Here is a 27,208-nt window from a genome sequence, read left to right on the forward strand (position 1 = left end):
GTGCTTCTTGGAATCAATGCTTAGATTTTACAGGGGTTTTTTTCAATATATGCCTTTGGGACTAAAAATTTCTCTTTGAACACAGCTTTGACATCTTTTCATAGTGTGACATTATGAAGTTGTCCTTGAGTTAAAAACATTTTATACTTTACATTGTGCTTTTTAACAATTAGGTGTTTTTTTTAAAGTACATTTATTTAATTTCCAAACAGTTGCATTCTTCTGCTTCTCTTTTAGCATTGATTTTTAGTTTTATTTCATGGTTTTCAGAAAACAGGGTACCTACTATTTAATTGTATATAATACTAGGACTTGCTTTATAATTTAGCATTAGATATTATGTTTTGGGTAAACATTCCATTATTCTTGAAAAGAATGTATGTTCTTTATGTCGGGTTCTTAATGTTGTTTTTCACATTTTGTACATCTAGTTTTTCAGTATTCTTGTTTTATTAGTTATTGCTCAGTATGTTTAAATCTCACTAACTTATAATGACACATAAATATATTTCTCCTTGTAGTTATGGTAGTTCTTGCTTTTTGAGTCTGTTATTATATATTATATATATTAGCATTGTGTTCTTTCTGTTCAACTGAACCTTTTATTGTTATGAAATGTCTCTATCTCCAGTAATAACTCTTGTTTTTAAATCTACTTTGGTTTAGTAAGCTATATAAGTATGTTTTTTTAAATCGGTTTGCATAGTTTATGCTTTTCCATTCTTTTACTTTCAACCTTTCTGAGTTTTTATGTTAAAAATGTTTCATTTGTAAACAATATACAATTGGTATTAGTTTATTATCCATTCTTAAAATCTCCATCTTTTAATTGAAATATTTAGCTCATTTGCATTTCATGTTATTATTGATACATTTGAATTTGAACCTATTATTTTACCATTTATTTTCTTTTAATCCCATCTGTGTTATTTTTCTCCTTCTTGATTAAATTTTCTTAAAATTTTTTCTTTTCTATTAAATCATCAGTAATACAGTAGTACCTACTGATCCTCAAAGGATGTATTCCAAGATCCTCAGTGAATGCCTGAAACTGTAGTACTGAAGCTTATATATACTATATTTTTCCTATAGATACATACAAATTTAATGCCTTTTCCAGCTTAACTATTTATCACACACTATAGCTATAATTTTTGCAATTTGGTGTGGCAACTAGCATTAATGGATAAAACTAGCATGAATGTCTTTTTCCTTCACAATTTCATGGATTTGAAATAATCATTTTTGCAGTAGATGTTAATAACTCTGGATATGATTCTTTTTCTTTCTTTATTGAGAACTTTCACCTTTTCACTTAAAGTACTTTATAGCTTCCTTCAGTATGTCTATATTGCCAACATTACTACCCATGCATTTTAGGGCCATTATTAACTAAATTAAGGGTTCTTGAACACAGCGCTGTGATACAGCAGTTTGACTGATAACTGAGATGACTATTAAGTGACTGGTGAGCAGATAGTGTATACAGTGTGGATACACTGGATGAGAGATGACTCATTTCCTAGGCATAACTGGGACAGTTAGAGATTTAATCATACTATTAAAATGCTCTTCAATCTAAAATGTATTAGTTGCTTATTTTCTGGAATGTTCCATTTTAAATTTTGGGACTGGGCTTCACTGTGGGTACCCTAAAGCATAGAAAGCAAAACCTTAGATAAAGAGAAGCTACTATGGCCTTTTACTTCTTGTTGTTTCCCAGCATGAATCCTTATCTTATTAGGAGCTACCTTCAATTAATACCTTTACTTTTTCCTCAGACAGTTTAAGAGTTTTAAAAGGCTTTAACTCCATTTATTCCCTTTCTTCTGCGTGATTATCATTATATATTTTAGTCACATATAATGAGTCCCATAAAACATTATTATTATTACACTCAATAGTTAGATTTCTCCAACTTTTTGCCCTTGCTGGTGTATTTTCTTACCTTTTGCATTAGTGTACTTTCATGTGTGTCATTTTCCTTCTGCCTGAAGAATTTCCTTTAATATTTCTCTTAGTACAGGCCTATGGTTATCTATTTCAGCCTCATTTGTGACAGTTTTTGCCACATATTCAGAATTCTGGGTGGGAAATTATTTCTTTGAACATGTCACAGATAACATATTGTCATTTGATTTCCATTGATTTTGTTGAGCTGTTGGAGGACAAGATGACTTTTGATTCTTACAAAGTAATATATTCTTTTTTCTTTGACTGCATGTAAGATTTTGTCTCTTTTATTTTCAGAAACCTCATTCTCATATGCTAATGAGACTTTCTTTGGGTATATGGTAATGAAATTATCTACCATTTCATGAATTGTAAAAATTTAAGTGCCTTATTTAAATACCTGCAGTGTGCAAATCACCTGTGGGTCTGCCTGGTTTGTCTATTGTTTCTTTTGGCTTTCAGTCATTAGGTCTTGATGGACTAGTGGCTATTGTATTTGAGGGATTGTGGAGGCTTTTGCTGATACATCTTCCAGAGAGGATTTAATATTCTTCTAGAAGGCAAATTACAATATGGAAAGATTACCCGAATCACCCAGGGCACCTGAATTCTAATTTTTTTCTCGCTGGCTCCCTTTGAGACAAGTAAAATATCTGCTTATTATTTTAGCAGTTGGCTTTTTGCTTTTGTTTTTCAGCTTCTTGCTGTGCACATATACAGCTTAGGAATGGCAAATGCCTCGGCAGGAATATGAGGGATATTAGGCTCACCCTACAGTTCATTTTTGGTGACCATGCTGCCTACCTTGGTCATCCGACACTCGGTGATAGTCTTCCGTCTTCCTGATCCTGCACTCACAGTTCCAGGCAGCCAGTCTTTTGGCCTTCACACCCTTCACCTAGACCGTACAAACACCCTCAAGAGGAAAGAGTGGCAGTGACTCTATAATGAGCTACCATTATCTTTCAAAATTGATAGTTTACACCTTTAAAAAAAGAGCTTAGAAAACTCTTTACAAATTAGTGAAAGTGAACATCCCTCTAGTCCCAGGAAAGGTCACTTAACCTTTTTGTATTTCTCTTCTCCCTAGATTCTTGGCCCTCTAGTCCTGATAGCCTTTGTTACTTACTCTTCATTGTTTTAAAACATCTAGGAGATTTTTTTTTGTTTCATTTTATTCTGTTTTCATATTTGTTCTCAGCAGGAGAGTGGGATCTGATACAAGCTGCTTCTTCACAGCTGGAGTATAAGTCTGCATCTGATGAGTTTTAAAATCATTTCTTGGAGTATATGATGTTAATTGCCTTATGTTTTACATTCTTCAGGATGCAGTGTCAGCCTTACTTGCAAGAACATCAGCTGAGCTGTTAGCTGTGGAACAAGAATTAGCACAAGAAGAAGAGGAACCAGGGCCAGAAGAAGAGCATCAGGGTCCAGAAGGAGATTGGTAGGATAGTCATTTTCCTTCTGCTAGTGGGAACTCTGTGAGGAAGCTTTGGTTTCTTATAAGACACTTCCAGGGAAACCTTTATGAGTTCATGTCTTATTCTGGAATTATGGAAAACAAATATGTCTTTAGGCAGGTATGGGTAGAAAATATCTCTGTGGGCAAAGTTAACACATTAGCCAGATTTTTATTCTTGCTTTGCAGATTTTTTTTTTTAGCCATATTGTGATTGAACCCAGAGCCTTTGCACAGTGTCACATCCCCAGCCCATTTTTAAAATTTTTTATTTTGAGGCAGTGTCTCACTAAGTCACCAAGTTGCCCAGGCTGGGCTCAAACTTGTGATCCTACTGCCTCAGCCTTCCAGAGTGCGGGGATTATAGGCCTGTGTCACCAGGCCTGGTTTCCTTTAAGTAAAGTTTTAGTGCTATTTTCTAAACTCTTTTTTTAAGTGTATACAATCAATTTTAAAAACAATAGTGTCTTATTACAGAGTCATATAAATTAAAAACTGGCTCTTTTTTCTTCAAAATACCAGGAGTGCCATTTAGGCTGTGGTAAGACAAAGCAAATACTCGGGAAATAGTTTCGCAGTAGCTATTTCTCTATGTTACTACTTTTACCTTCTTTATTTTCTGTTTCCTTCTCTGTATCTATACCCTCTTTAAAACAAAGGATGTCCATGTTCATCTATCAATCTATCTATCTAAAGAACTATCTTTCCTGGTTTGCACTGTTTTAATTTAAAACAAATTTTAGGGAATGCTGGTGTTTTAAGTATATATTGTGTGTAACTCATTTAGATTACTTTTACATATAGTTATTTATACTGTTCAGATTGAACTATTGTTAATACATTTGTGCATATGCATATATAGTATATACATGTAGTATGCATTTGCGTATGTATGTATATATTAAACGGAAAAAACTCAGAGTGTCAAGGTGTATCATAAATAATAGTCATGGACGTTTGGAAGGAAGAGCTATGACAGTGATATAAAAAAGATACAGAGACACTGTGCTTATAAAAAAACGTCAGTTATAGTTAATAAAAATCAGAGCACTGCAGAACAAATAAATATGAGTGATTATAAGGTTTATTGTAGTATCTTTAAATAATGAGCCTTCTCGTGTTTATAAGGTACAATTTATACATATTTCCAAAACAACGCTTAGTATATGAATATAGGATTTTATAAGTCATGGTAGTCATTGCTGATTCCCCCTTTTGTCCATCTCATGGTTAGATACTGAATAACTAGTCAGTACTAATTTGTTAGTGCTAGTAGTATGTCACCAGTTTCAATTAAAGCTAAACATTTAGATATCAATGGAAAAAAATGTTTTCATTCTAAGAATACAAAACTCAGCAAAGCAGGAGATGTTCTGAGCCATCCTAATATTCCTGCTTTATATATTTTGTATAAACTGTCTTCAGATTCTGCAGCACTACATGTAATGCCACCCAAGTCTGTGGCATAGCTTTTGTGAAGGATGAGCTCACGTGGCACCAAGAGTCATCTGTTGGGCCAGTTGTAAAACTCCCCGTGTGCAAGTTCTCTCTGCTAGATTATGAGCACAGCCAGGAATGAGCATTTTTAATCATTATGTCTTTATTCACTCTTAGCTGAGAGTAATCTCCTTCTATAATTAATTTTATAACAAGTAACTAATACCAAGTTATTTTATGGAATTTCCATATTTTTAAATGCCAAGGTTAAAATGTATATGTCATATTCAGAATATTTTTATTTTACTATCTAGAAATTAGGTAAATTTCATAAATTTAACATTATAGTACCACATTATGGTGATTTTGCTGCAGATTGCTAGAAAATAAAATGAGAATTTTACTTTTTATGAGCTAGTTAAAAGCTCCAGTCAAAGAATGGCTTGAATACATGTAAATCTGTTGTTCAGTTCCTAGATGACAGGTTAATATGCCCAGGTTGCACTGTTCATGGAGTATGCCTGCTTGGCTTCAAGTGTGCTTTGTTTTATTTCACTATAGGTTAACAGTGCTAAGAGAGGCCTCTGATGAAATTGTGGCTGAAAAAGAAGCTGAAGTCAAGTTGGCAGAAGACAATAGCTGTACAGAGGACTTAAGTTCATGTACTAACTTGCCTGGGGTGAACAAAGACAGGTGTAGGAAAGAAAATGAGTGTGCCAGAGACCATACAAAAGAGCTGCCTACTGGAATACCTATCCTGGTGAATATCCAGCTGTGTCTTCCTAGAACAGATGCCTCACAGGCACCATATAGCCTCAGGAGATGCTGGTCTGTCTCTTCAGGTGTAATTTCATATTAGGATTTGGGTCCAAAAACTGACCATGAAAGGCATTTATGGGAATGGTTGCTAAGAAGCATTGTAAATGCTTTAAAATTTTTAAATGGGCCCAAAATACTAATTCTTCACTTAAATATTTGCACTAAGAAAAGAAATAATGGAATTGGAATATAATTCAGTGGTAGAGCACTTCCTTAGTGTGAGCAAAGCCCTAGGTTCAATCCCCAACACCAGGAAAAAAAGAAAGAAACCAAGAAGAGAAATAGCACCAAGTTAGACCTCCATAAATATTCTGCGAATATTTATTAAAAGTATTTTCTAGATTAGATAGCAGAATGACTACTTAATTGTATCAAGTTTCAAGATACTTCAATTTCAAACATGAAAGTAAACATTTGAAGTTAATTTTGGTTAGATGGTGTTCTGCTTGAATCTTCTCTGGCAGGTGGCAAATGTAGTTTAGGTACAGATGTCAACCACGTGATTAAACCCAGGCAGCTTTGCTAGCTAAGTGGGAGATGTGTTGTGACTGCCATCCTCAGATGGGGAAAGTCCTTTTTCCAGCATTGCAGATGCTGGCACACTTGGGATGTTTGTAATGGAGTTTAGAAAATTCCAATTCATTATTCCTGAGAAAATAATATATCTTCCCTGCCTGAAAACTTTCTTTTACGAAGAAGCAAACTTTCATCAAAAGGCAGGTCTGGAATCAAGTTATACCTGTAAAATAGAAGATGTCTGCCTGTACCTACAGTTTGTGTTTTGAGACCCTTCCATTTTTACTTAAGTTTTATTTTTGTTGCATTTCCAGTAACTCAGAAAGAATTCAAACTCACAACAGTTATTATATTCATATAATTGCATATTCCATATAAATCTATAACTTTGTGGTATATTTTCATTTTCTTATATGTAATTGTTTTTATCATTTATTCTGAAGAAAACTAATTTGAAAGTATAATAGCATTTAAGGATGATATATTTTCAAATAGAATTCTTTATGCAATGTCTCTAAATCTAAACGTTAAAGTCTAACTTGTTAAAGGTAGCCCCTCCCCATTTATGGGCAACTTTGTTGGACAGCTATCTCCCACCTCCTGTGAGTAACTTTCTAAGAACGCAGTAGAAAACCATTCTCCCCACTTTCCCTGCAGAAGTACCATGCTCTGTACTGCAAGCTTTTCTCTCAGGAGTGTCCCTGGTTCTTAATGACTCTCTGTTTAGCATTAAATATTTCCCTCTTACTTAGAAGAAGGGAGCATAAATGTACACACATTTATTTACTCCTGACAAGTGGTCAATCTCTCTTGTAGGTTGACAAAGAGACAAATACTGATGAAGCAGTTAGTGACAGTATGGCAGTTTGCCCCAAAGACCGAAGCAGCCTGAGCTCTCGACAGCATCCATTCATGAGGAGCAGCATGATAGTGCGCTCACAAACATTTTCTCCAGGAGAACGGAGCCAGTACATCTGCAGGGTAAGGTGACAGTGTTCCTAATGAAGCCCTAGACATTGCAGATTCTTTCCTTCCTGCCAGTCAGTGGCCCATTAATGATAAGATGCTGTGCACTGGGAGCTGCAGAATACGAATGGCTAGAAGCGCCGTAAAATATGTGAAGGTTGTCACATTCTACTTAGGGTTCTTTATAGTTTATTTTCCCACAAACTTGATGTCTCATTGGTTCTAGTGTAATTTATTTGGCAAATAAGTGAAATTCAAGGTCTAGGTGCTAAGAATTTTTCAACTTCTGTCTATGTTTAGAAAGATACAGTAGTTTTTAAGATACATATTTTAGAAATTTACAGGCCACCAAGCTCCTAAGGCAGAGAAGATGAGCCAGTCCCAGCACCTGGAAGGAAGCTCCCCCACCACCATCCCAAGCTCCTAGTGCCAAGAAGCTGAGCCGGTCCCAGCACCCAGAAGGAAGCTCCCCCACCGCCATCCCAAGCTCCTAGGGCAGAGAAGGTGAGCCAGTACCAGAACCTGGAAGGAAGCTCCCCTGCTGCCATCCTAAACTCCTAGGGCAGAGAAGCTGAGCCAGTCCAAGCACCCAGAAGGAAGCTCCCCTGCCACCATCCCAAGCTCCTAGGGCAAAGAAGGTGAGCCATTCCCAGAACCCGGAAGGAAGCTCCCCCGCTGCCATCCCAAGCTCCTAGGGCAGAGAAGGTGAGTCATGTGGGTGCCAGAAGCACCACCCCCTCCCCTGTGGAAATGGGAAGACACGTAAACAAGCCTCAAAAACAGACTTCTGGATCACCTACAGCAACCCCAAAGGGAAACAAGATGGAACAATCTGATACTTAACCACCTGGACTTTCTGAACTGGCAACAAAAGAAGATCTGGGAAAAATGAAATCAGAAATAATTACTCAGATAATAGCAAAGATTTTGCTCATGGTGCAACACATGATTAATAAATCTAGAGAGGACACAGATTTAAAAAATAGAGGATCTGAGGAACATGATGGAATCCCAACATAGGAAACAAATGGAATCCATAAAATAGATGCAAACATTTCCAGGAGATTAAAAACTCCATCAAAAGTCTGAGCAGCAGAATGAACCAATGTGAGTATAGAATTTCAGATATAGAAGAAAAGATTGCAATTAGTGACCAGGAAAAGAAAAATTGCTTTAAAATTGTAAAGGATCACGAGAAATCAATCTAGCAGCTGCTAGACGATGCAAAGAAGAATAACACAAGACTGACTGGAGTCAAGGAAAAAAGAGGAGAGAGTGCAGATGACATAAAAAAACTGTTCACAGAAGTGATGGCAGAAAACTTCCCAAGGAGGGGAAAAGAACTTGACATACAGATAAGTGAGGCATATAGGACTCCAGCTAGCCTTGATCAAAAAAAAATCTACACATAAACATATAATAGTTAGGAATCCAGAAATCCAACTGAAGAACAAAATTCTACAAGCAGTGAGAGAAAAGAAACAAATCACATACAAAGGAAAGCCCATCAAAATCACAGCAAACTTCTCAATGCAAACCCTCAAGGCAAGAAGAGCTTGGAGTGATGTATTTCAAGCCCTAAAGGAAAACAGCCTCCAACCCAGATTGATGTACCCTGCAAAACTATCTTTCAAAATTGATGGAGAAATAAGATACTTTCATGACAAAGAGCACTTCAGGAACTTCATGACTATCAAACCAGCACTCCAAAAAAGTTTAGACAATACCCTAGGAAAAGACAATGAGGATCACAACCCCAGGAAACCCAGCAGAATGAATCCATTGGGCGTGACAAATTAAAGGCAAAGGGGGAGAACCCAACAAAAAGAAAAAGTCATGACAAGGCTTTTAAAACTTTTGACTTCATCTCCCTAATGAGTGTGTAATTCAACCTTGTTATTGTACTGATTAGTATTTTTCTGATTCTAGAGTTGCACACCTTTCCTTGTGCTGTACTGGCTATTTATCTTCTTATGTCTACTGTTTAATTGGGTTGTCTATTGACGAGCTGTAAGAGTTCTTTATATATTCTGCTCATAGGTTATATGCATTGTAAATATGGTCTGTTTAAGGACTACTTTTCATTTTAATGATGTCATTTAAAGTTCTAAATTTTGATGGAATCTCATTTATCAATTTTTTTCTTTTATACATCATGTCTTTTGTATCCTAGGTAGTTCTTGCCTACCCTGAATTCATAAACATTTTCCCTTATAAATTCTTCTTAAAGTTTTATACTTTTAGGCTTTCATATTTAGGTTCATAGATCCCTTCAAGTTATTTTCATGTATGGTAATAAAGGGTTGACGTTAATTTTTTATATACGGATACCAGGTGTTCTAGTGCCGTTTGCTGAAAACACTATCTTTTCCTCTGCTCTTGAGTTGAGTTTATGTTCTATAAAATGCTAATGTTAAATAATCTTTCAAAACTCAGTGGACCATATATGTGTGCTTCTATTTCTAGATTCTCTGTTTTATTCCAATGATCTATATGTCTTTCCTTACACCAACACTGCCTTGATTACTGTAGCTTTAGAAGAAGTCTTAAAATTAGGTACTAAACATCTTCCAACACTGTTTTTGTTTTTGTTTTGTTTTTAACTTTTCTAGGTCCTTTGTACTCCTGCATAACTTTTAAATTTCAATATCCAATTCTTCATTTATAGCAAGTATACACAGACATGAATTTTTTTTTTTTTTTGGTACCAGGATCGAACTTGGGTCCTTGTGCTTGTGCAGCAGGCGGCGAAACCACTGAGCTAAATACCCGGCCCCACAGACCTGATTTTTTATATATACCTTGTGTTTTCTAATCCTGCTAAATTCAAATACAAGTTGTAGGGGCTCCTAGAGATTTCTTAGTATTTTCTCTGTAGATAATCATTTCATCTACATATAAAGATTTTGCTTCTACCTTGCCGATTCTATCCTAATTGTGTCATTTTATTGCCAGACTATTTTGGTGGGGCCTAGGTTTCAACGTTTAATGGACAGATAAAGAGTAAGCATATCTGCCCTTGTTCCCCACCTTAAGGAGAAAGCATTGTATCTTCTCCATTCATATGAGGCATTCTTTCTGGAAGTATGGAGTACATGTCTTTGATCTGAGGAGAAGGTTCTGTTCTACTTCTAGTCTCCTGATAGCTTTTACCATGAAGAGCTGTAGAATTTAGTCTAATACTTTTTCTCCAACTAGTGACTGGATCATATGGCTTTTTCCTTTCCTCTGTTAAAATGATGACTTTTGGGGGTGGATCTTCCAATGCTGAACCAACACTGCCATCCCTATAACAAAACCACTTTCTACATACTGCCAGATCTGACTTCTAATAGTTTGTTTTGTTAAACAAATTTCTATCTATGTTCATACTTTTTTCTTCTATTATCTTAATCCAGTTTTAGGATTAGCACAATGTTGAGTTCCTAAAATGAGGGGAGAAGTGTTCCTTCTTTTTTCTGCTTTAATTGTTTGATATAATTTATCAGTTAAAATGTATATGAGCCTGCTGTTGTCATATAGGTAGGTTTTCAAGCTAAGAATATACTTTCTTTAATAGGTGCTATTCAAATTTTATATTTCCTCCAGAGTTAGTTTCATTAATTTGTCTTCCAAGGTACTTCTTAGAAGTTGTCAGATTTATTTCAAAACAGATTTTTGAAATATGCTTTCTATATCCTTTTAAATTCTGTAAAATCTGTGGTAATGTCTCCTAGATCTTGATATTGTAATTTAAAAAATGTATAATTGATATTGTGTAACAGGAAGAAAAGGTCTAAAGGAGCAGGGGAAGTGGGAATGGTAGGGGAAAGGAAAAAAGGGAAAAGGAAAAATATGAGAAAAGGAAAAAAATGGAAACAAAGTCTTTGCAAATAGGGAAGGGTGGAGGGGGTGAAGGGAGGGCAGTGGAAGGGGAAAAAATAAGAACCAGGATACTCATGTAATGGTACAAGATCCCAATGATGAATGTAACTGTAGTTTATACCTAAAATGTACCAATAAACTTAATGGGGAAAAAAAAGATACATGTTTTATTTTTGCTGTATATCATATATGCTTCAATATGTTGATCTTATTGAACTGAGAATTGTGAATTAGATTTTAGAACAAAAATCATCTCTTAATGATGCCTCTGGACACTGAATTAGATTAGTAGTTCTGTGAAGAAAATTGTGAGATTTACATTAGTTTACCAAATTATAGTTGTAAAAGTAATGATTTATAGTAAGATTTAAAAGTACACTATAAAATGGATTAGAAATATTTTTTAAATAATGAACTTATTCATTCAAGTCAAAAAATATTTTTATTAAGCACATTTCTAGAAACTTGGATACAAAAGTGACCCAGAGCCCTGCCCTTTCAGAGCTTTCTTGTGAATGAGCCAGGCCATAAATGATAACTATGACGAATAGTCAGGGAAGTTTCTTGGGTGGGGATCAATACTGTAAGGGGCTGGGAGTGGTAAATAGGGCTCTGAGGAGGCCTCACTGAGAAGGTAACATCCAGCAGAGGCCTGAATCAGGTGATGTCTGAGGCAAGAGCATTCTGTGTGTGTCTTAACTCGGATCTTGAACTTGGTAATTTATGTAAACTTTTCTTTAAAGAAACATGTATTGCATATTAGCTAAATATGCAAAGGGCCATTTCATCTTTTAAAATGTATAATTATCTTAACATGTGACTTTGGCAACTGCTACCAAAGAGCAGTTACTTAAATTATTTAAGCAAATTAAGACCACAGAACAAGGAAGAACTTTTCTGGAGAGGATAAACTTCTCTATTATGATTTCTACCAGCACTCTGTTATATGGTAATTTTTTAAATCTTTTGTCACCAGTTAAATCGGAGTGACAGTGACAGTTCAACCTTGGCTAAAAAATCACTCTTTGTGAGAAACTCCACTGAACGGCGCAGTTTGCGGGTCAAAAGGGTATGTATTCCCTCAGCCACATCCCACTGCTCTGGACCAATCCACATTCAGGAATTGCAAAGCATAAATTCCAGAACTGTTGGGTGTCAGTGTTCCATGCTCTGAGGCTGTTGACTGAAGCCACAGTAATCACACTGAGATGCAGATGTTATTTCAGTTACGGAGCCAGGCAGGATGTGCTTGAGAACATTCATTCATCACTGACTTGAAACCTGTGAAAATTAAGGCTGGAAATTGGTTTTCAGTGTCTTTAGAGAAGGGGCGTGCTGAGCCCCAAGTGCATCATTTCTAACAATGCTGCCAAATCTCCACACCATGTCTGGCTCTGGAGCAGTTGTGGGAGGAGTGTAATATCTGGTACCTTCTCTGAAGGAGCAGACACTCTGCAATGCAGTAGCACACAGGTCTTTGCATGTTTTTGCTTTGGTTTAATTTTTTAAGCACACAATTTTGTAACTTGCCTAAATAGTTATTTTTAGAAAGTTAAAATGAATATGTGTGAGGAGGCTCAGATCAAGTTTTCCTGGGGCCCATCAGTCTCTGGCTGAGTGTTAAGGAGAAGTTATAATATTTAAATAAATTAAAAGATCTCACTCTTCAAGTAGCTCAGAAATTCCTGTTTACTTACCAGTGGCTGAAATACTAAAGGAAAGCTATTTGTTTACTACTGTCATTTTGGATTAAAATGTGTTGTTTGTTAAGCATGGAGCACTGCATATGTTGGACTCTCATTGGTGGGGAGTTCACCACCCTCTGGAGTCCATACTTTAAGGGAAGGACTCAGGTATGCACAGTTGCTAGGGAAGACAGGGAGTGAGCTTATCTCCAGCTGAATCTAACAGAGACTCTGTGGGGTGGGGGTGGGCAGGTCCTGTGGCCTTGAGACCTGGGTAGAATTTTAAAGAAAATGGTTGCTTTGGGATAGGTAGGGAGTGTGTGGTGCAGAGGAAGTGATGGATGCTAGGAGCTGTTGGCAGATGAGATGGAATGATGTGGGCAGGAAAGGACATGTAGAGTGACTAGTGCTCACATTTGCCAGGGCCTGGGCACTGTGGATTGGAAGGTGGGGCTGGGGACTGGAGAGATGAGTTAGAATTATCCTCTTCCCCAGTTCTGCTCAGCTTTCATGCCACCACATCCAGAGTACTAGCTGTAGCTGTCTCCTTGGTTTAACTTCCTAGTTACTTGAAGATAATAAAACATTATTTCTTTTGTCTAAAGGCAGATGTACCAGGATTTATTTACCCTCAGCATTTGTAGGAAATTCTGAGATGTAAATCTTTTAGATAACCAAACTTTATACTTTGAAAGCACCTAAATTTTCATCATGTTTAGTGAAAATTCCTCTCACCACCTAAATCACCTGGCTTCTGAAGCAGCACATGCTTTTTAAGGATGGTAGCACACTTCAGAGAAATTTTAACCAGAAGTGTTTATGAGTTAAGTGGACCTGAAAACAGGTTATTTATAAACTTAGTTTTAGTACTACTTGAACCACACAGAAGTTTATCCTGAAATACTGTGTAAAGATGATTTTTAAATAGCTTTTAAGAGAGCAGATATGGTTCCACAGAAATGAAAATGGTCTTCTGATTTAGAAATTACATAAATGAAATAAATTACATAAATGAAAATGGCGTAGAGGTCTAAGAGAACAAAGCATCTGCAAAGACCAATAAATGGTTTACCTGACTAGAATATAAAGTGCCAGGAGTATGAGTGATGAGGTCAGAGGGGTAACTTTGGCAGTGATGAGTTAGACCCTTTTCATTCTGGCTCTTCCCAGTTCAGTGACATCACATGGATCTCTTATAATAGAAGCAGTTTATACCATAAAAATCTGAAAAACTCTATAGATCATTACTCCCCTATCCCCAAGTCTTTTGTTGAATATTTACCAGCATGCCAGTGTGCACTAGAGTCCTTAGAAAGGCTCCATATGTATAACATCTAGGAAAGATTTCTTACCAGAAAAATCATTAATACGGTCAAAGTGAATGTGACTCTGGATTCTTGCCATGTCCTGTATTTGTTAGAGAAGGCAGACGTTGAGAAAAAGGAAACCTAAGAATAAAAATGTTATAGAAGCCTAGCATCTAAATTTTTAGTAAGCATGCAGTACAGATATGTCGGACAAAAGGGGCAAGGACAGGAGAGACAGTTGGGTGTAAACCCTGAAATACCAGTAAGAGGCACAGACACTCCTTCTCCCTCTATCTCTCATGAGCTTCACTGTTGTTCTCATCTTCAAACTAGAGCACATGTCAAGTTTGAAGCCCTCTTTTCTCATATCACACAGCACCAGTTCTTATTAGGAACTTCCTATTTTCCATTACTGCAGCTGAAAACCTAGGCAAAAAACGCCATCTTGCACTCTCTTCATATGCTATCTTGCTCATATTTTAAGTTCCTTTCCTCAAATGAGTCTGATCCAGCTCTGAATGATCTGTCCCTTCCTTGACTTCTTATAGCCTTTAAGATACTAATTCACAGTCTGTTGTTCCTTACTGTCTGGTGGACAGTTATAGAAGATCAGAGATTGTGTGTTAGGGCTGGAGATGTAGCTCAGTGGCAGAGCACATGTCTGCATATTCACTGAACGTTTAGGTGCTAGGCTTCTGTAGCACTTTTATTTTTAGTTTTCTTTTATTCTGCCTCTGCCCTCTCAAACTTGCACAAGGCCCTGGGTTCAGTCCCCAGTTGTTGGGGTGAGGAGTTGTACTTGTCTTCCTCGTGTCCTGCCTACAAAACCACGGCAGACATTTATTCATACATAATCAATAATTTTTCCTCAACAAGGGAGTAACATTGGTCCCAGGGAAAGAACAGAAGAGCAGTAATGATTCAGTGGTGAAAGTAGATAGTACATAATGGGAAATCAAGGAAGGAGTTGGAATGTAAACATTGGTTGGAGGAGGGAGTCCGATTCTTAGCCCCATCAACTAGCTGCATTGTGGCCAGTACTCATGGAAGTGCTAGCAAAGGGATGATCTGTGGGGGTAGTTGTATGTCCTGAAATAGAGGACATGTAAGTTTCTTGTGACATACTTGTTTGTCACATAGACCAGGCGAAGCAAGGTATAGTTGAGAGGGTAATAACTTTATAAAGATCTCTGTGGCTTAAAATGATGCAGTGTATTTTTTACTGAGCTCCTTGCTCGTTGCATGTTGGCCAATGCTCTGCTCCTGTTGTTCTCATGGTGCCCAGGCTGTGATGGAACCCTCACCTCTAGCTACTTGCTGTCTGTCTAGCAGGAGACAGAAGTGTGCAGATCTCACCCTGGCCTTGGCAGGCTTCGTCCTGGAAGTAATGCATACCCCTTCTACCCACCTTTGGTTGGTCAGAGCAAGTCACTTGGCAGGATAGGCACTCAGTCCAGGGAGCAGTGAAGAGCAGTCCTGTCGTGCCAGGGAGGAAACAGGGATGATTTGCTGTGTTTTCTAACTTTTCAGACGGTTTGCCAGCCAGTCCTCAGAAGGACATCCCAAGAATGCCCTGTGCGCACATCTCTAGACTTAGAACTGGACCTTCAGGCCTCTCTAACCCACCAGAGTCGCCTCAATGATGAGCTGCAGGCCCTGAGGGGCTTGCGGCAAAAGCTAGAGGAGCTGAAAGCTCAGGGAGAGACTGACCTTCCACCGGGTGTGCTCGAGGATGAGAGATTCCAGAAGCTCCTAAAACAAGCTGAGAAGCAGGTATGGACCTCAGTGTTGCTCATCCCAACTCACACCACCATTTAGCTCAAAAGTGTTTGCCTCCTTTTTCTAGGCCTTGGAACATGTTTTTTACCCACTGCTATCAGGCTTTTTTAAACCCCGAATATTGCTTAAATACTAATACTGCCACCCACAAAGCTACAGATGAGAGACACCCACCATCCCTACACACACACACACACACACACACACACACACACACACACACACACACACACACACCCCTCTACAGCACTAGTGACCAGTGACTTCCTGATAGTAAGAGAGCATGGCAGCAGGAGAGAAGGTCCTGGTCATTTCCCCTCAGCTTTACTTCTGTCTGAATAAATGATACATTTTGTTGAAATTTTCTATTAGTAGCGCTTCTTAAGATTCATTAATTATAAATACATGCTAATTTTAATGTTCCTAAATTTCACTTCCTTTCCTACCTTCAAGAAAGATTACACTTCCCTTACTGGCATTCTCCCTTGCTTTTCACCCTACAAACATCTATGCAAAATAAGATAAAAATCACTGATTAAAAAATAGAATATTTTAAAGGGACTGTTCTTATTGTTCCGCCACCTACATATTACTAAAATTTTTAAGAATCTGCATGAATATGAAATTTATTTATTCTCTGAAGATTAGAGTTTATATTTTGGTGAAATGTATATTTATATCCATATTACAAATAGAAGTTTTTATATAGCTGAAATATTACAAATGCCAAAATGATATTTTCTTTCAATCCCTTTGGGTGGGAAGTGAAATACAGTGGACACTTTCTTGAACTAATAAAAAATATTGTCCATAATGTAAATTTTCCTTTTTGGACCCAGAATAACCTTTTAATCTTGTAATTGTGGTTCTAATGGAAAAGTTTAAATAGCTTAGTTAACTAATGCTACTAATCATGAATAGAACTCAGAAATTTCCTGAGTTTCCAGAATCAAACTGATACCAATAATTTTTAGAGAAATTATAGGCAAGAAAAATAAACCAAAAAACCTATCTTTATCCTGTGCCACCTCCTAGAAAGAACCCTTCACAGATAATAGAAATGTTTGTTCAGCCTGCAGTTGAACTGTAACCCTATATTTGACAAGACAGTGAACACAGTATAATTAGACAACATTTTGATAAAGGAGATGGCCCAGGAATACCAGGTCCACAAGATAGATCTCTTCCTGGGGACGATAGGAGAGTTTTCTTGGAGGAGGCACACAAACTGAGAGTGGGTAGTGGAACTTCATCCCTTGGGAGTGGAGAGACCCCACGGGCTCAGGATGCTGCATTAGTAGAGGTCCAATTGAGTGTCAGACAGTAAAGGAAGAGCCTCCAGCAGAATGGTACCCACTGCAAGCCATCAGTTTACAAAACTGAAGATTGAGTTGAGAGCTGAAGTGACCTACTCGTATGTTTGTAACCTCCATGATCATAACCATCATTTTATCCGCTTAGGTCTTTCAATTCAGCATCAGCAGTAACTTAAACCAATCACAGGTTGACTTTGGCCAATCACAGAGAAACATTATAGTCTTTTTACTCCTATGGGTCAAAGATTTTCAAAGTTAAATTGGAGATTTACAACTATAAATATAAACAGAACATGGCATCTTTGGGGTTTGTGTTGCTTGTTTGTTTCTAGTTTGTCATAATATGAAATTCTAGATCCTTAGGTATCAGTAATTAGAAAGACATTGGGACTTTTTCACTTAATATCATGATGCTAAAATTTATCTGTAAATTGCAGTTTATCTTTTTTGACTGCTAACTAATCTCCGTTACATAGAGAGAAGCTCAGTAAAGAAAAAGCTCTTTGAAAAGAAAACCTGTAACAATAAAAAGTAGGTAAATCTCTGGCAGTGTTACTGAAGAAAGCTAGGGTGGTGGTGCATGCCTATAATCCCTGTAATCTCAGCTACTCAGGAAGCTGAAGCAGGAGGATTGTGAGTTTGACGCCAGCCTGGGCTACATAGGGAGACCCTATCTTAAAAAAAAAAAAATGGAAAGAAGATAAAAGAGTCACAAAACTGCAGATAACTTTGAAATTTAAAAGATAATTGAATGTTATAAAAAGAAGATATGCCTACAATTTGCACAAAATCTTGGGAAAATATGGAGTATAAGAACTGATAAAAGAAGGGAGGGAAAGTTGAAATGCCTATAACTCTTTGAGAAATATCAGCAGTGATTAAAAATCTATCCACAAAATCATAATGTCTATATGTTTTATAAACAGGTTCCCCCAAACTTTCAAAGAACAGATTATCTCTATTTTACATATTCAAAAAAGAACACACCATACTCATTCTGAGTAACAACATCTCTGATTCTGAAAGAACAAAGATATTATAAGAAAGGAAAGTCACAAGCTAGTTTCATTTATGAACATAGATAAAAAAAAAAAACGGACTAAAATATTAGTAAATAGAACCCAACAGCATTTTTTAAAAAAATACATTTTGACCATGTTGAGTTGGAGAATGATTCTTTTCTAATATTGGAAAAATCTACTAATATGCCAATCACTTTAAAAGACTGAGTAATAAATTTAAATCATTTGTAGGAAAGCTGATGCACCTTAACATCATATATTAAGTGAAATAAATCAGGCACCAAGCTTAAATATCACATGGTTCCTCTTATACGAGAAACCTAAAGTATAAATAATTTAAAGACCAAAATAAAAGATAATAGAAAACCAGGAAATAGGCCTTTTGAAAGTGGGAAGGGGACCAAGAAATGGAGAGAGAAGGGAGAGAGGTGAGGAGAAGAGGAAGTAAAGAAAATTCAGATGTGTTTGTGTGCGCGTACCAGCTTACCATGATGAATGATCATTATGTACCACATAGACTAATAAAAATGTTAGAACTGTTTTTAAAAAACTAAGGAGAAAAACAATTTACCAGTTCAGTGAATGCAAGAGAATATTGATAAAAGTCAATATTCATGTTTAAAACTTTTAATAAGTTAGAAAATTCCTTAATTTATAAATGATAAACAATAACCTAAAGCAAATGTGATCCTAAAAAGACAAACGCTGAAATCATTGCTTTTAAAGTGAGACATAGATTTTTCACAATCTTCTGTTCAACACTGAAAGAGTAATCAGTGCCTAAAGTCAAGAAAAAAAGAAGAAAGATTGGAAAGAAGAAAATAAAGTTGTCATTATTGGCAGGTAATATGGTTGCCTATGTCAAAAATCTGCAAGTTATTACAAATAATAAGAGTTTATCAAGTTGAATAGGTAGAATGATATATAAAATCTGTTACATTTCTATATATTGACCAGAACAACTAAAAAATTTAATTATTAATATTTATAGCAATTTCAAGTAATAAATTTGATATTCAGTATAGGGAAAACTAGAAAACCTTATGAGAAGTGTGTCAAAATAATTAAATTTATGGAAAAATACACCATGCTCATATAGAGCAGGACTCTGCATACTTTTCCTGTAGAGGGCCAGTTAATAAATATTTTTGGGTTTTTGGACCATATGCTCTCTATTGCTACTACTGAACTCTTCCAGTGTACCATAAAGATGTAAGTAAAGTAAATGGCTATGACTGTGTTCTAATAAAACTTTATTTTAAAAAACAGATGGCAGGCCATAGTTTGCCAATCTCTACTATAGAGGAAGAATTAATATTGTTGGAGATGGTCAGTCCTTCTAAAATGTGCCATAGAGTCTAATTCCAAGCCACATACCTCTGTGCTTTTTCATGGATACTGATACAATTAATGGAGGAATAAAGGGAGAAGAATCAGTAAGATAATTCTAGAAAAGAAAAAAGAGAGAGTGACTTGCCCTACAGGAAACCACGATTTATTAAATTGTTGAAGTACTGAAGGAGTGCAAAATTGGTAAGAATCACTAGATTGATCATAGTATGAAGTAGCCCAGAAACCAGTGCATGTACGTGTAGAGCATCTCTGTGGTGTAGCTGTCATGTCAGCCAGTGATGAGGAAGAAACTGCTGAATAAAAAGAGCTGGAATGGGCTGGGAGGAGAGGGGGGAGGCTCAGTGGTGGAGCACTTCTTTATCCTCCGTGAGCCTCTGGGTTCCATCTCCAACACCACAAACAAAGAAGCTGGAAAAAAAGATTACTATAGAAAAAGATGGCATTGGATCCCTGCCTAATGTATAAAAATTTACACTGGGTGGATTATGGACTTCAGTGTCAGAAATGAAAGTTGAAAACTCACAGTAAGAAATAGGGAAAATATCTTCATATTTTGATTCTTGTATCTCTAACCTATTCTGTGTCCTCCTACCTGGTTGGAGATAAGATAGATTGGGGCCCAATTGCTGAGAGCTTTGAAGGCCTGAATAATGGGAGCCACCACAGGTTGCTAAAGAGATGTTCTTTGGAAGGGTTATGTGGCAGTGATATGTGTGATGGGTGGCCAGAGTGGGAGACTTCTTACCTCCCCAGGGTTTAACACATTCTCACAAAATAAAGTTACAGGGACTTTGGCCTAACCAAGCATTATTTCTAATACTGATTTAAAAATAAGCCATTCTTGGGGCCGGGGATTTAGCTTAGTGGCACTGTGCCTGCCTCACAAGCACGAGGTCCTCAGTTCGAACCCCAGTAACAACAACAAAAAAGGCATTCTTCTGAAAGTAAAAGCTTTTAAATTATATTTCATTGCAGGATTCTGGTAAGATTTTTGCTATTGTTGTTGACTGATTCAAGACAGGGTTTTTTGGGTGACTCTTGTTTTTCTTCTACACTTAAAAAAAAAAAACCCTAGATTTGCCCTTAGTATAAACAGATGGAAAGGGGAAGGTCTATAAATCCCAACAACCTCTTAATACAAAATTTTGAGTACAAGTTTTCCCTGTAAAAAACAAAACACAAACCTCTTAATGCAAATATTCTCTCCCCAGCTCCTGTGATGCCTGTGGCCTAGGTGTAAACTTCCAAGGGAACGTGAGGCTACCTTTGCTTCCATATTACAGTGCCTTGTAGTAGATGGTCCACCTGACTTTGGTGAAGGTCTTCTGGGCCTCATTAAAGCTGCTGATCTTGTTTACTAGCCATGTTTTTTTTCCTGTTGTAGTTTTGCTTGCCTCCTGCCTACCTCAAGACCAAAGGATTTTATCTTTACTTACTAGTGAATAGATAAATACAATATAGAGAGTGATACCTGTTGGTAGCCCCAGGATAGCTTGGTCAAAGGAAAATCCTGCCTGCCTTCGTGGTTAGGCCTGACTGTAGTATGGTCCCACCTATGCTTTGGTCGATCGGGACAAATTCCAAAAATATCAGATCAAACTAGTTAATATTTCCTCAGAACCATGTGTAAGACAGTTTTGTACTTGACTCTCAAGTCTTCCAATAGTGTCTTCTGAAGTGGGAATTTTATGCTGTTCTGTTATTAGCATCTCATGAGATGTTCACAGCCATGATCTGGGAAAATAGTGGCAATGATAGAGCAAAAGTGGCCAATTCACTCTTCCCAGGGTGCCAAGATTCCTGAGGCTCCTTGTTTGTTTGTGCTCTTTTCATGCCTATCATACCAGCCTATCATGATGTTCTTTCTCAGTGACAGATATAATCATAGGAATGTCAGGAAGAGTTTTCAAACATAATATGAAGTTGTGCTAAATCCCTTCTAAGTAACCTGAAGACTGTCATCTCTGTCATTTGGTACAAATATTTGTGTGATGTGGGTAGCATTTTCCCCTTTCATCTCCTAATTATTAGCATTTTGGTTATCTGTATTACAAGTTACCATATAAAAGCAGATGCCAACTAAAATACCTGACTGGTGCTGTCATTTCTGGTGTTGGACTAAGAACCAGAGTCCCCATAAAGTTGCTGCCATAGCCCTCTGGAATTTTTGATTCTTTAAGAGTTCAACACAGCCCAACACACCTTTGTTCAAAATCAAGAGTAGTTGGCCTTGACAGGAGTTAACTTAATGCCACATTGGATCATTTTGCCCTCTATCACCCACATAGCTGTGATCACTTATATGAGGCAAAAACTGGTCTCATTGGAACTCAAAACTGCCCGAAGGTACTTTGAAGATCATAAGTCTTGCCAATTTGAATTAAGAATTACAAAGATTTGAGGGCCAAGATCTCTTTTGTCCAGAGCAGGATATAAACAGGACTCATTTGAAATTGTCATAACAGAGCAGTACTCTAAGCTGAGCATCGCAGCACACAGCTGTAGTCCCAGCTACTTTGGGAGGCTGAGGCAGGAGGATCGCTTATGCTCAGGAATTGAGGTCAGCCTAGGCAACAGAGTGAGAACCTATCTTGGAGCTGGAGGGGAAGACACTTTAGAGTTTTCTTTTGTAAAATAATACTTTGTTTTGATATGAATGTGTAGTTGTTTAGTCAGCAAGTGGTACATAGCATGATTCTGGCCTCATAATAAGCTTCTAATGATTATAATCATTCTTACAAAGGTTGCATTGATTAGAAATTTAGTTATAGCTCATACAGGGCCTCTGAACTGTATTATTTGATGAATCAGCATTTAGTTGGTTTCAAAATCATTTTGCATGCCACGATGATGAGGGAGTAAAGCCTAAGGAGCTTTTTCCTGTGACAATGGGAGAGCCTGAGATCGTCATCCTAAGGCATAATCCTATAGCAGAGGACAGAAGGGCACCAGACAGAGCCCACTCCCAAAGCTCTGCAGCTCTAAATAATGCACCCACAGCCTAATCATCCCTAAAAAGTGCCCTTCCTTAATGTTGTTACATGTGTATTGGAGGGGCAGACATTCAAACCATAGCATTGCTATGCCCACTGTCCCTCCACCTTTGCTTGCTTCTGCCTCCTAACAGTTTTACATTAAGCTGCAGTAAAGAAAAAGATCACAAAACAAGGTACATTTATACTGCTCTAAAAATAATCTGATTTCCTAAGCACAAATGGTTTTTATCTTTATTTTTACCAACTCTGTAAATAAACTGTTTGTGTCATGTGCTTTTCTTTCTCATCTCTGAAATTTGTAATAACCAGTTCCGTGAAAATCCAATTTCAGCTGTGTGCCTTTCATTATGGCTGCCAAAGTTGTAATATCATTGACTTATCTCCTCTCTTTCTTCTTCACTTCCACATCCACATCCACTTGTTAATATACATGTGGCACATATGCACACCAGCATGCACATGCACTCACACACTGCCCCTTCATTTTACTATTTTCCCATGGTGTTGGGGATTTGTGAGATTTTCAGCAGAATGATCATAAAGTGCCTAATGATGAGCAAAGAGCCTGCCAATTGCCATAAAAAATATGGCTCCCAGAAAAGCAGTGAACTGAAGCCAGCAGCAGATTCTGGATCTGCCTTTCTTGTCGGGGAAAGCTGTCAGGTCTCAGGGTCACACTCTATAACCTTCTTCCTTTGTGGTTGAAAGTCTCTTTTGTAGCTTTCAATAAAAACTGAATCTTAGTGTCCTCGTGTATTGTACAACCCCCTTAGGAAGCAGAGCAAGAAGCCGAGGACTGTAAATTAAGACTGGATTGTGTTCCTTATTCTAGTAGGCTTCACAACATGACTAAGTAAATCACTGGACCTTTCTGCAAGGCAGGCTCCTATCATGTAAACTGAAGGTTAATCACCCCCTCCTGGAGTCTGAGGCATAAGAAGTAGCTTCCAGTTCTCATGATTCAGGCGGCTTATCAAGACTTGTTGGAGTGTGAGGGGGCGGTGTGCTTAGGAGCCTGTGTTACTTACAAAGCAGAAATTTCTTTTGCTTCCTCAGAGTATATCCCTGTCAAAATGCCAAAGTTTTGTAGTGCTAGATTTTTTAAAAGCTTAAAATAATACTAATGTTAGCACTTGTAAAAGTTAGAATCTACTGAAAAATTATGTCAAAGGTATTAATACACCCCACTTAACAGAATAAATCTTAGTGATTACAGTGAAAGACAGCATTGAAATCTAACTGGCTACAAAGTTGATTACTATTGATTAATAGCTGATAAAAATTCTAAGATATATTTTTGTCACACAGAGTTTTGAAGAGATACATGTTACAGTTTGGATCTGGAATGTCCCCCAGAGGCTCATGTGTTGAAGGCTTGGTCCCCAGCTGATGTTACTAATGGGAAACAATGGAAACTTTAGGAGACAAGGCCTAGTGGGAGGAAGTTGGGTCATTGGGGCTGTGCCCTTAAGGGGACATGGGGGCCCTGGCCCCTTGCTTTCTCTGGTTCTGGTCAGCCATGAGGTGAACAGCTTTGCTCCACCACATCTCCATGCTGTGATGTTCTGCCTCACCACAGGCTCCAAATAGCAGAGCCAATTGATGAAGAACTGAAACCATGAGCCAAAAAATAACCTTCCTCTGTTAAGTTGATTGCCTCAGGGATTTTGTCACAGCAACAGAAAGTTAACACAGTACAGATATAAACAGAGGGACAAACATAGTCTTCTATGAAGTATGTTCTTATTTGTCAGAGAAGGAAATATCTTTGTGTGTTCTATGGTCAATCTTATGTTGTGCAAAATGCTGCTAAGATTCAAGGCAATTTTGCAGTCATCACAAAAGTGCTGGTAGTTAAAAATATCAGCAGCCATTAGGCTCCTTAGAAGAACTGTTGGAATAGTGCTTCACAAAGGATAAAAGAAATCTCCACATTCCATTCATATAGAAGACAACAGAAGACTGAGAACAGGGTCCCCGGAGCCTGTTGTATTTCTGATCTGAAAAAATACATTTCTGGATAAGAAAACTAGGTCACTTGTTTTTACCTGCATATGATCCTGCATGTATATGTTCCTTCTCTGGTTTCTCTTGATCTCTTTTGAGTCACACAGCAAATGAGTCTTTTAAGATTGATTTATTCTTGTGGTAATTTACCAAGAATTTGAATAGCAGCAATATTTTAATATAATTACTAATTTAGTAATTTGATACACTACAGTGTGTTAGAAGACATTTCTCTGTATTGTACCAAGCCAGTACTTCCTTATCTGGGGCCTTATGAAGAATCAACCATTTATTAAAGGTAGGACTTCACCAAGTAATTAAAGTATCACAGCTGGCCCTTTTGAATTTAAGTTACATAAATTCACAAGCTCTGTGTAACTATCCCATCAATTACAATGTAATCAAAAGAAAATTATTCCTTAACAAATAAGATTGGTTTTATAGACAAAATGTTTCAGAAGGAGAGGTAAAAGGGGAACAGTAGAAAAATCTAGAAAAAGGAATTTTTGTGATAAAAAAATCAGAAGTTATTGCAGGGGATGATTGTTAGCAAAGTACCAGGGATGCCCATTGTAGGATGCTTAGAGTTCCATACAGTGGTATGAATATAATTGATTCTGTATATATACTTGCTGAATAAATAATTTTGTAACTCTCATCTTTGCTAAAAGTACCACCACATTTTTGAGTTTTAAAATAAGTTTAGTGCACTTTTTGCTGAATAATTTTTAAATTTTTAAAAGTTTTAAATTCAAGTAACACATGTCTATTGTAACAAATCCAAATAATGCAGAACTATATAACGCAAAAAATGTAAGTTCCCCTTGGGATCCTATTCCCCAGAGATGACCCCTGTTGACAGTTGGATGTATGTCCTTCCACTCTTTTTTGTGTTCATGTGTATTGTGGATTGGAATTATTTGGAAGAGTTCCACAAAAATGAGATCATCAAAGATGCTTTTTTTCCCCTCATTTAATTCTAGTAATAGATTATAAACAGCTTTTCATATTAATAAATATTGCTGTAATTCATTATTTTACATAACTAATATATAAATAAATATATAAAACCTGCATAAATATATCACAACTATTTATCCTACTAAGGGTAATTTCCTAAATTTTCTGTTATAATGGTGTGGAAATAAGCATTTCTATACTTATCTTTGTACATTTTTCCTCAGAAAGTACTGGCTTAGTACACACAGAGAAATGACTCCTACCATGCTGTGGGAAATCAAATTACTAAATTACTAAATTCCTAGTGGGAAAATTGTTAGCAGTATTGATTTGATTATGAGCCATCGTTAAGGATTTTTTATTAGTACGTGTTTGCAGTGCGTAATGATTACATTCCTTGTAGGTACATGTACATGACACATCTTAATTCTTCCTCCACCTCTTGGCCCCCTTCCCTTTTACAAAAGATGTTGTGTTTGTGATGACTTTTAAGCCCAAAATCCCTATTCCTTGGCTTCCTGGCCTTGACTTCCTGGCAATCAGGAAGGCAATATCTTTAAGTCCCTAGATGCCAGCACCAGTCTTATCTCCCAAAGTTTAAAACTGCTTAAATTACCACAGAAGCAATGGGATTTTCAGGGCCAGAAGGATACAAATTATGGGATTGTCCATCAGTTTATATTACAGGCTGTGGGCTCCCACCCTTAAGCATCCCTGTGCCTGACAACTTAGTTCTGGCCCGAGTTGATCATTCTTGCTCTAAGGTGCAACAAGAGCAAATAGCAATATTCTAAATTGTCCTAACCGTTTCCTTGAGCACTCTATCACCACCATGACCAGTGGTCTCCACTCAGCAGTGCCACATTTCATATCCTGTCAGTGAAACAGATGGAGGCCTCAGGGAGAGAGGCTGACCCATACTGGAAGAGTACCCCCAACCTGGAGGAGCTGTCTCCCCAGCCTCTCACTTAAATTGGTAGTGTCCTTCCCCAACACACCTGCTTCTTGGTAAGGGCCACGAGTGTGACTCAGAATGCTTCATTCTGGGGAGCAGAGAGCACAGTTCCCTCACTGCTGTAGAAAGTTATGGATTAGATGTGTACCTTCTGTCCTTTAAAGTGTTTGCAGCCACATTGTGGTACACTGTAATCCCAGCACAATGGGAGGGTGAGGTGGGAGGATCTAAAGTTTGAGCCCAGCCTGGGCAACTTAGTGACTTAGCAAGACCTTGCCTTAAAGTTAAAAAGAGCTGGGGATGTAGCTCAGTGCAAAGGCCCTGGTTTCAAAGTGTGCACAGCCTGGTAGGTAAGAAAGGCATCACTGTTTTTGGTGAGAGTGATTGGCCTTTCTTGTTTATTTGACATTTATATTTATTCTGTGAATTGCCTATTCATTGTCCTTTTCTCTGTAATATCCCTTGTCTTTTTTCCCCCTGAAAACCCTCTCCATGTGCCTGTTATTTGAGTTGCTGTTCTATCATTTGTCTTTTGAATGCCTTTTAAATTAAGATTGTCATCTAAAAACCTAGCTCTCCCACAGACCTATCCATTTATTTCTTCAGCACATATTCACTGAGCATCTACTATGTGCTGCTTTATGGGAGACTTGGAGACTTAGGAGGGCATAAAGGCAAAGTGCCTGCCCTGGAAGCCCTCCCACTCTGTGGTGGAGGGGAGACAGTAAGCAAGTCCCGTATATGAATGTTCTGTGAAGAGAAGAGCAAGGCAGGCCAGAGCTCCTTTAGAAGAATCTCCAGTTCCTGTGAA

General features: G+C 37.4%; 1 protein-coding gene across 4 annotated transcripts in view; it reads left to right on the forward strand.

Annotated features, from left to right (window-relative positions):
- Positions 1–27,208, forward strand: part of Wwc2 (WW and C2 domain containing 2) — a 229,320-nt gene that overhangs the window by 196,169 nt on the left and 5,943 nt on the right. For 3 of the 4 annotated variants that reach the window (XM_021264966.2, XM_004852978.4, XM_021264969.2), the window contains 5 exons: positions 3,279–3,400; positions 5,414–5,612; positions 7,004–7,168; positions 11,994–12,086; positions 15,540–15,782. In XM_021264966.2, coding sequence (XP_021120625.1) covers positions 3,279–3,400; positions 5,414–5,612; positions 7,004–7,168; positions 11,994–12,086; positions 15,540–15,782 — 822 coding nt within the window. The remainder of the gene's footprint in view (positions 1–3,278; positions 3,401–5,413; positions 5,613–7,003; positions 7,169–11,993; positions 12,087–15,539; positions 15,783–27,208) is intronic. The other variant, XM_021264967.2, reaches the window with a different exon arrangement.

The sequence above is a fragment of the Heterocephalus glaber genome, unplaced genomic scaffold, assembly GCF_053883595.1.
Source record: "Heterocephalus glaber isolate CG9 unplaced genomic scaffold, H.glaber_assembly_v1.0 deba00001461, whole genome shotgun sequence".
In the NCBI taxonomy this organism is placed as follows: domain Eukaryota; kingdom Metazoa; phylum Chordata; class Mammalia; order Rodentia; family Bathyergidae; genus Heterocephalus; species Heterocephalus glaber.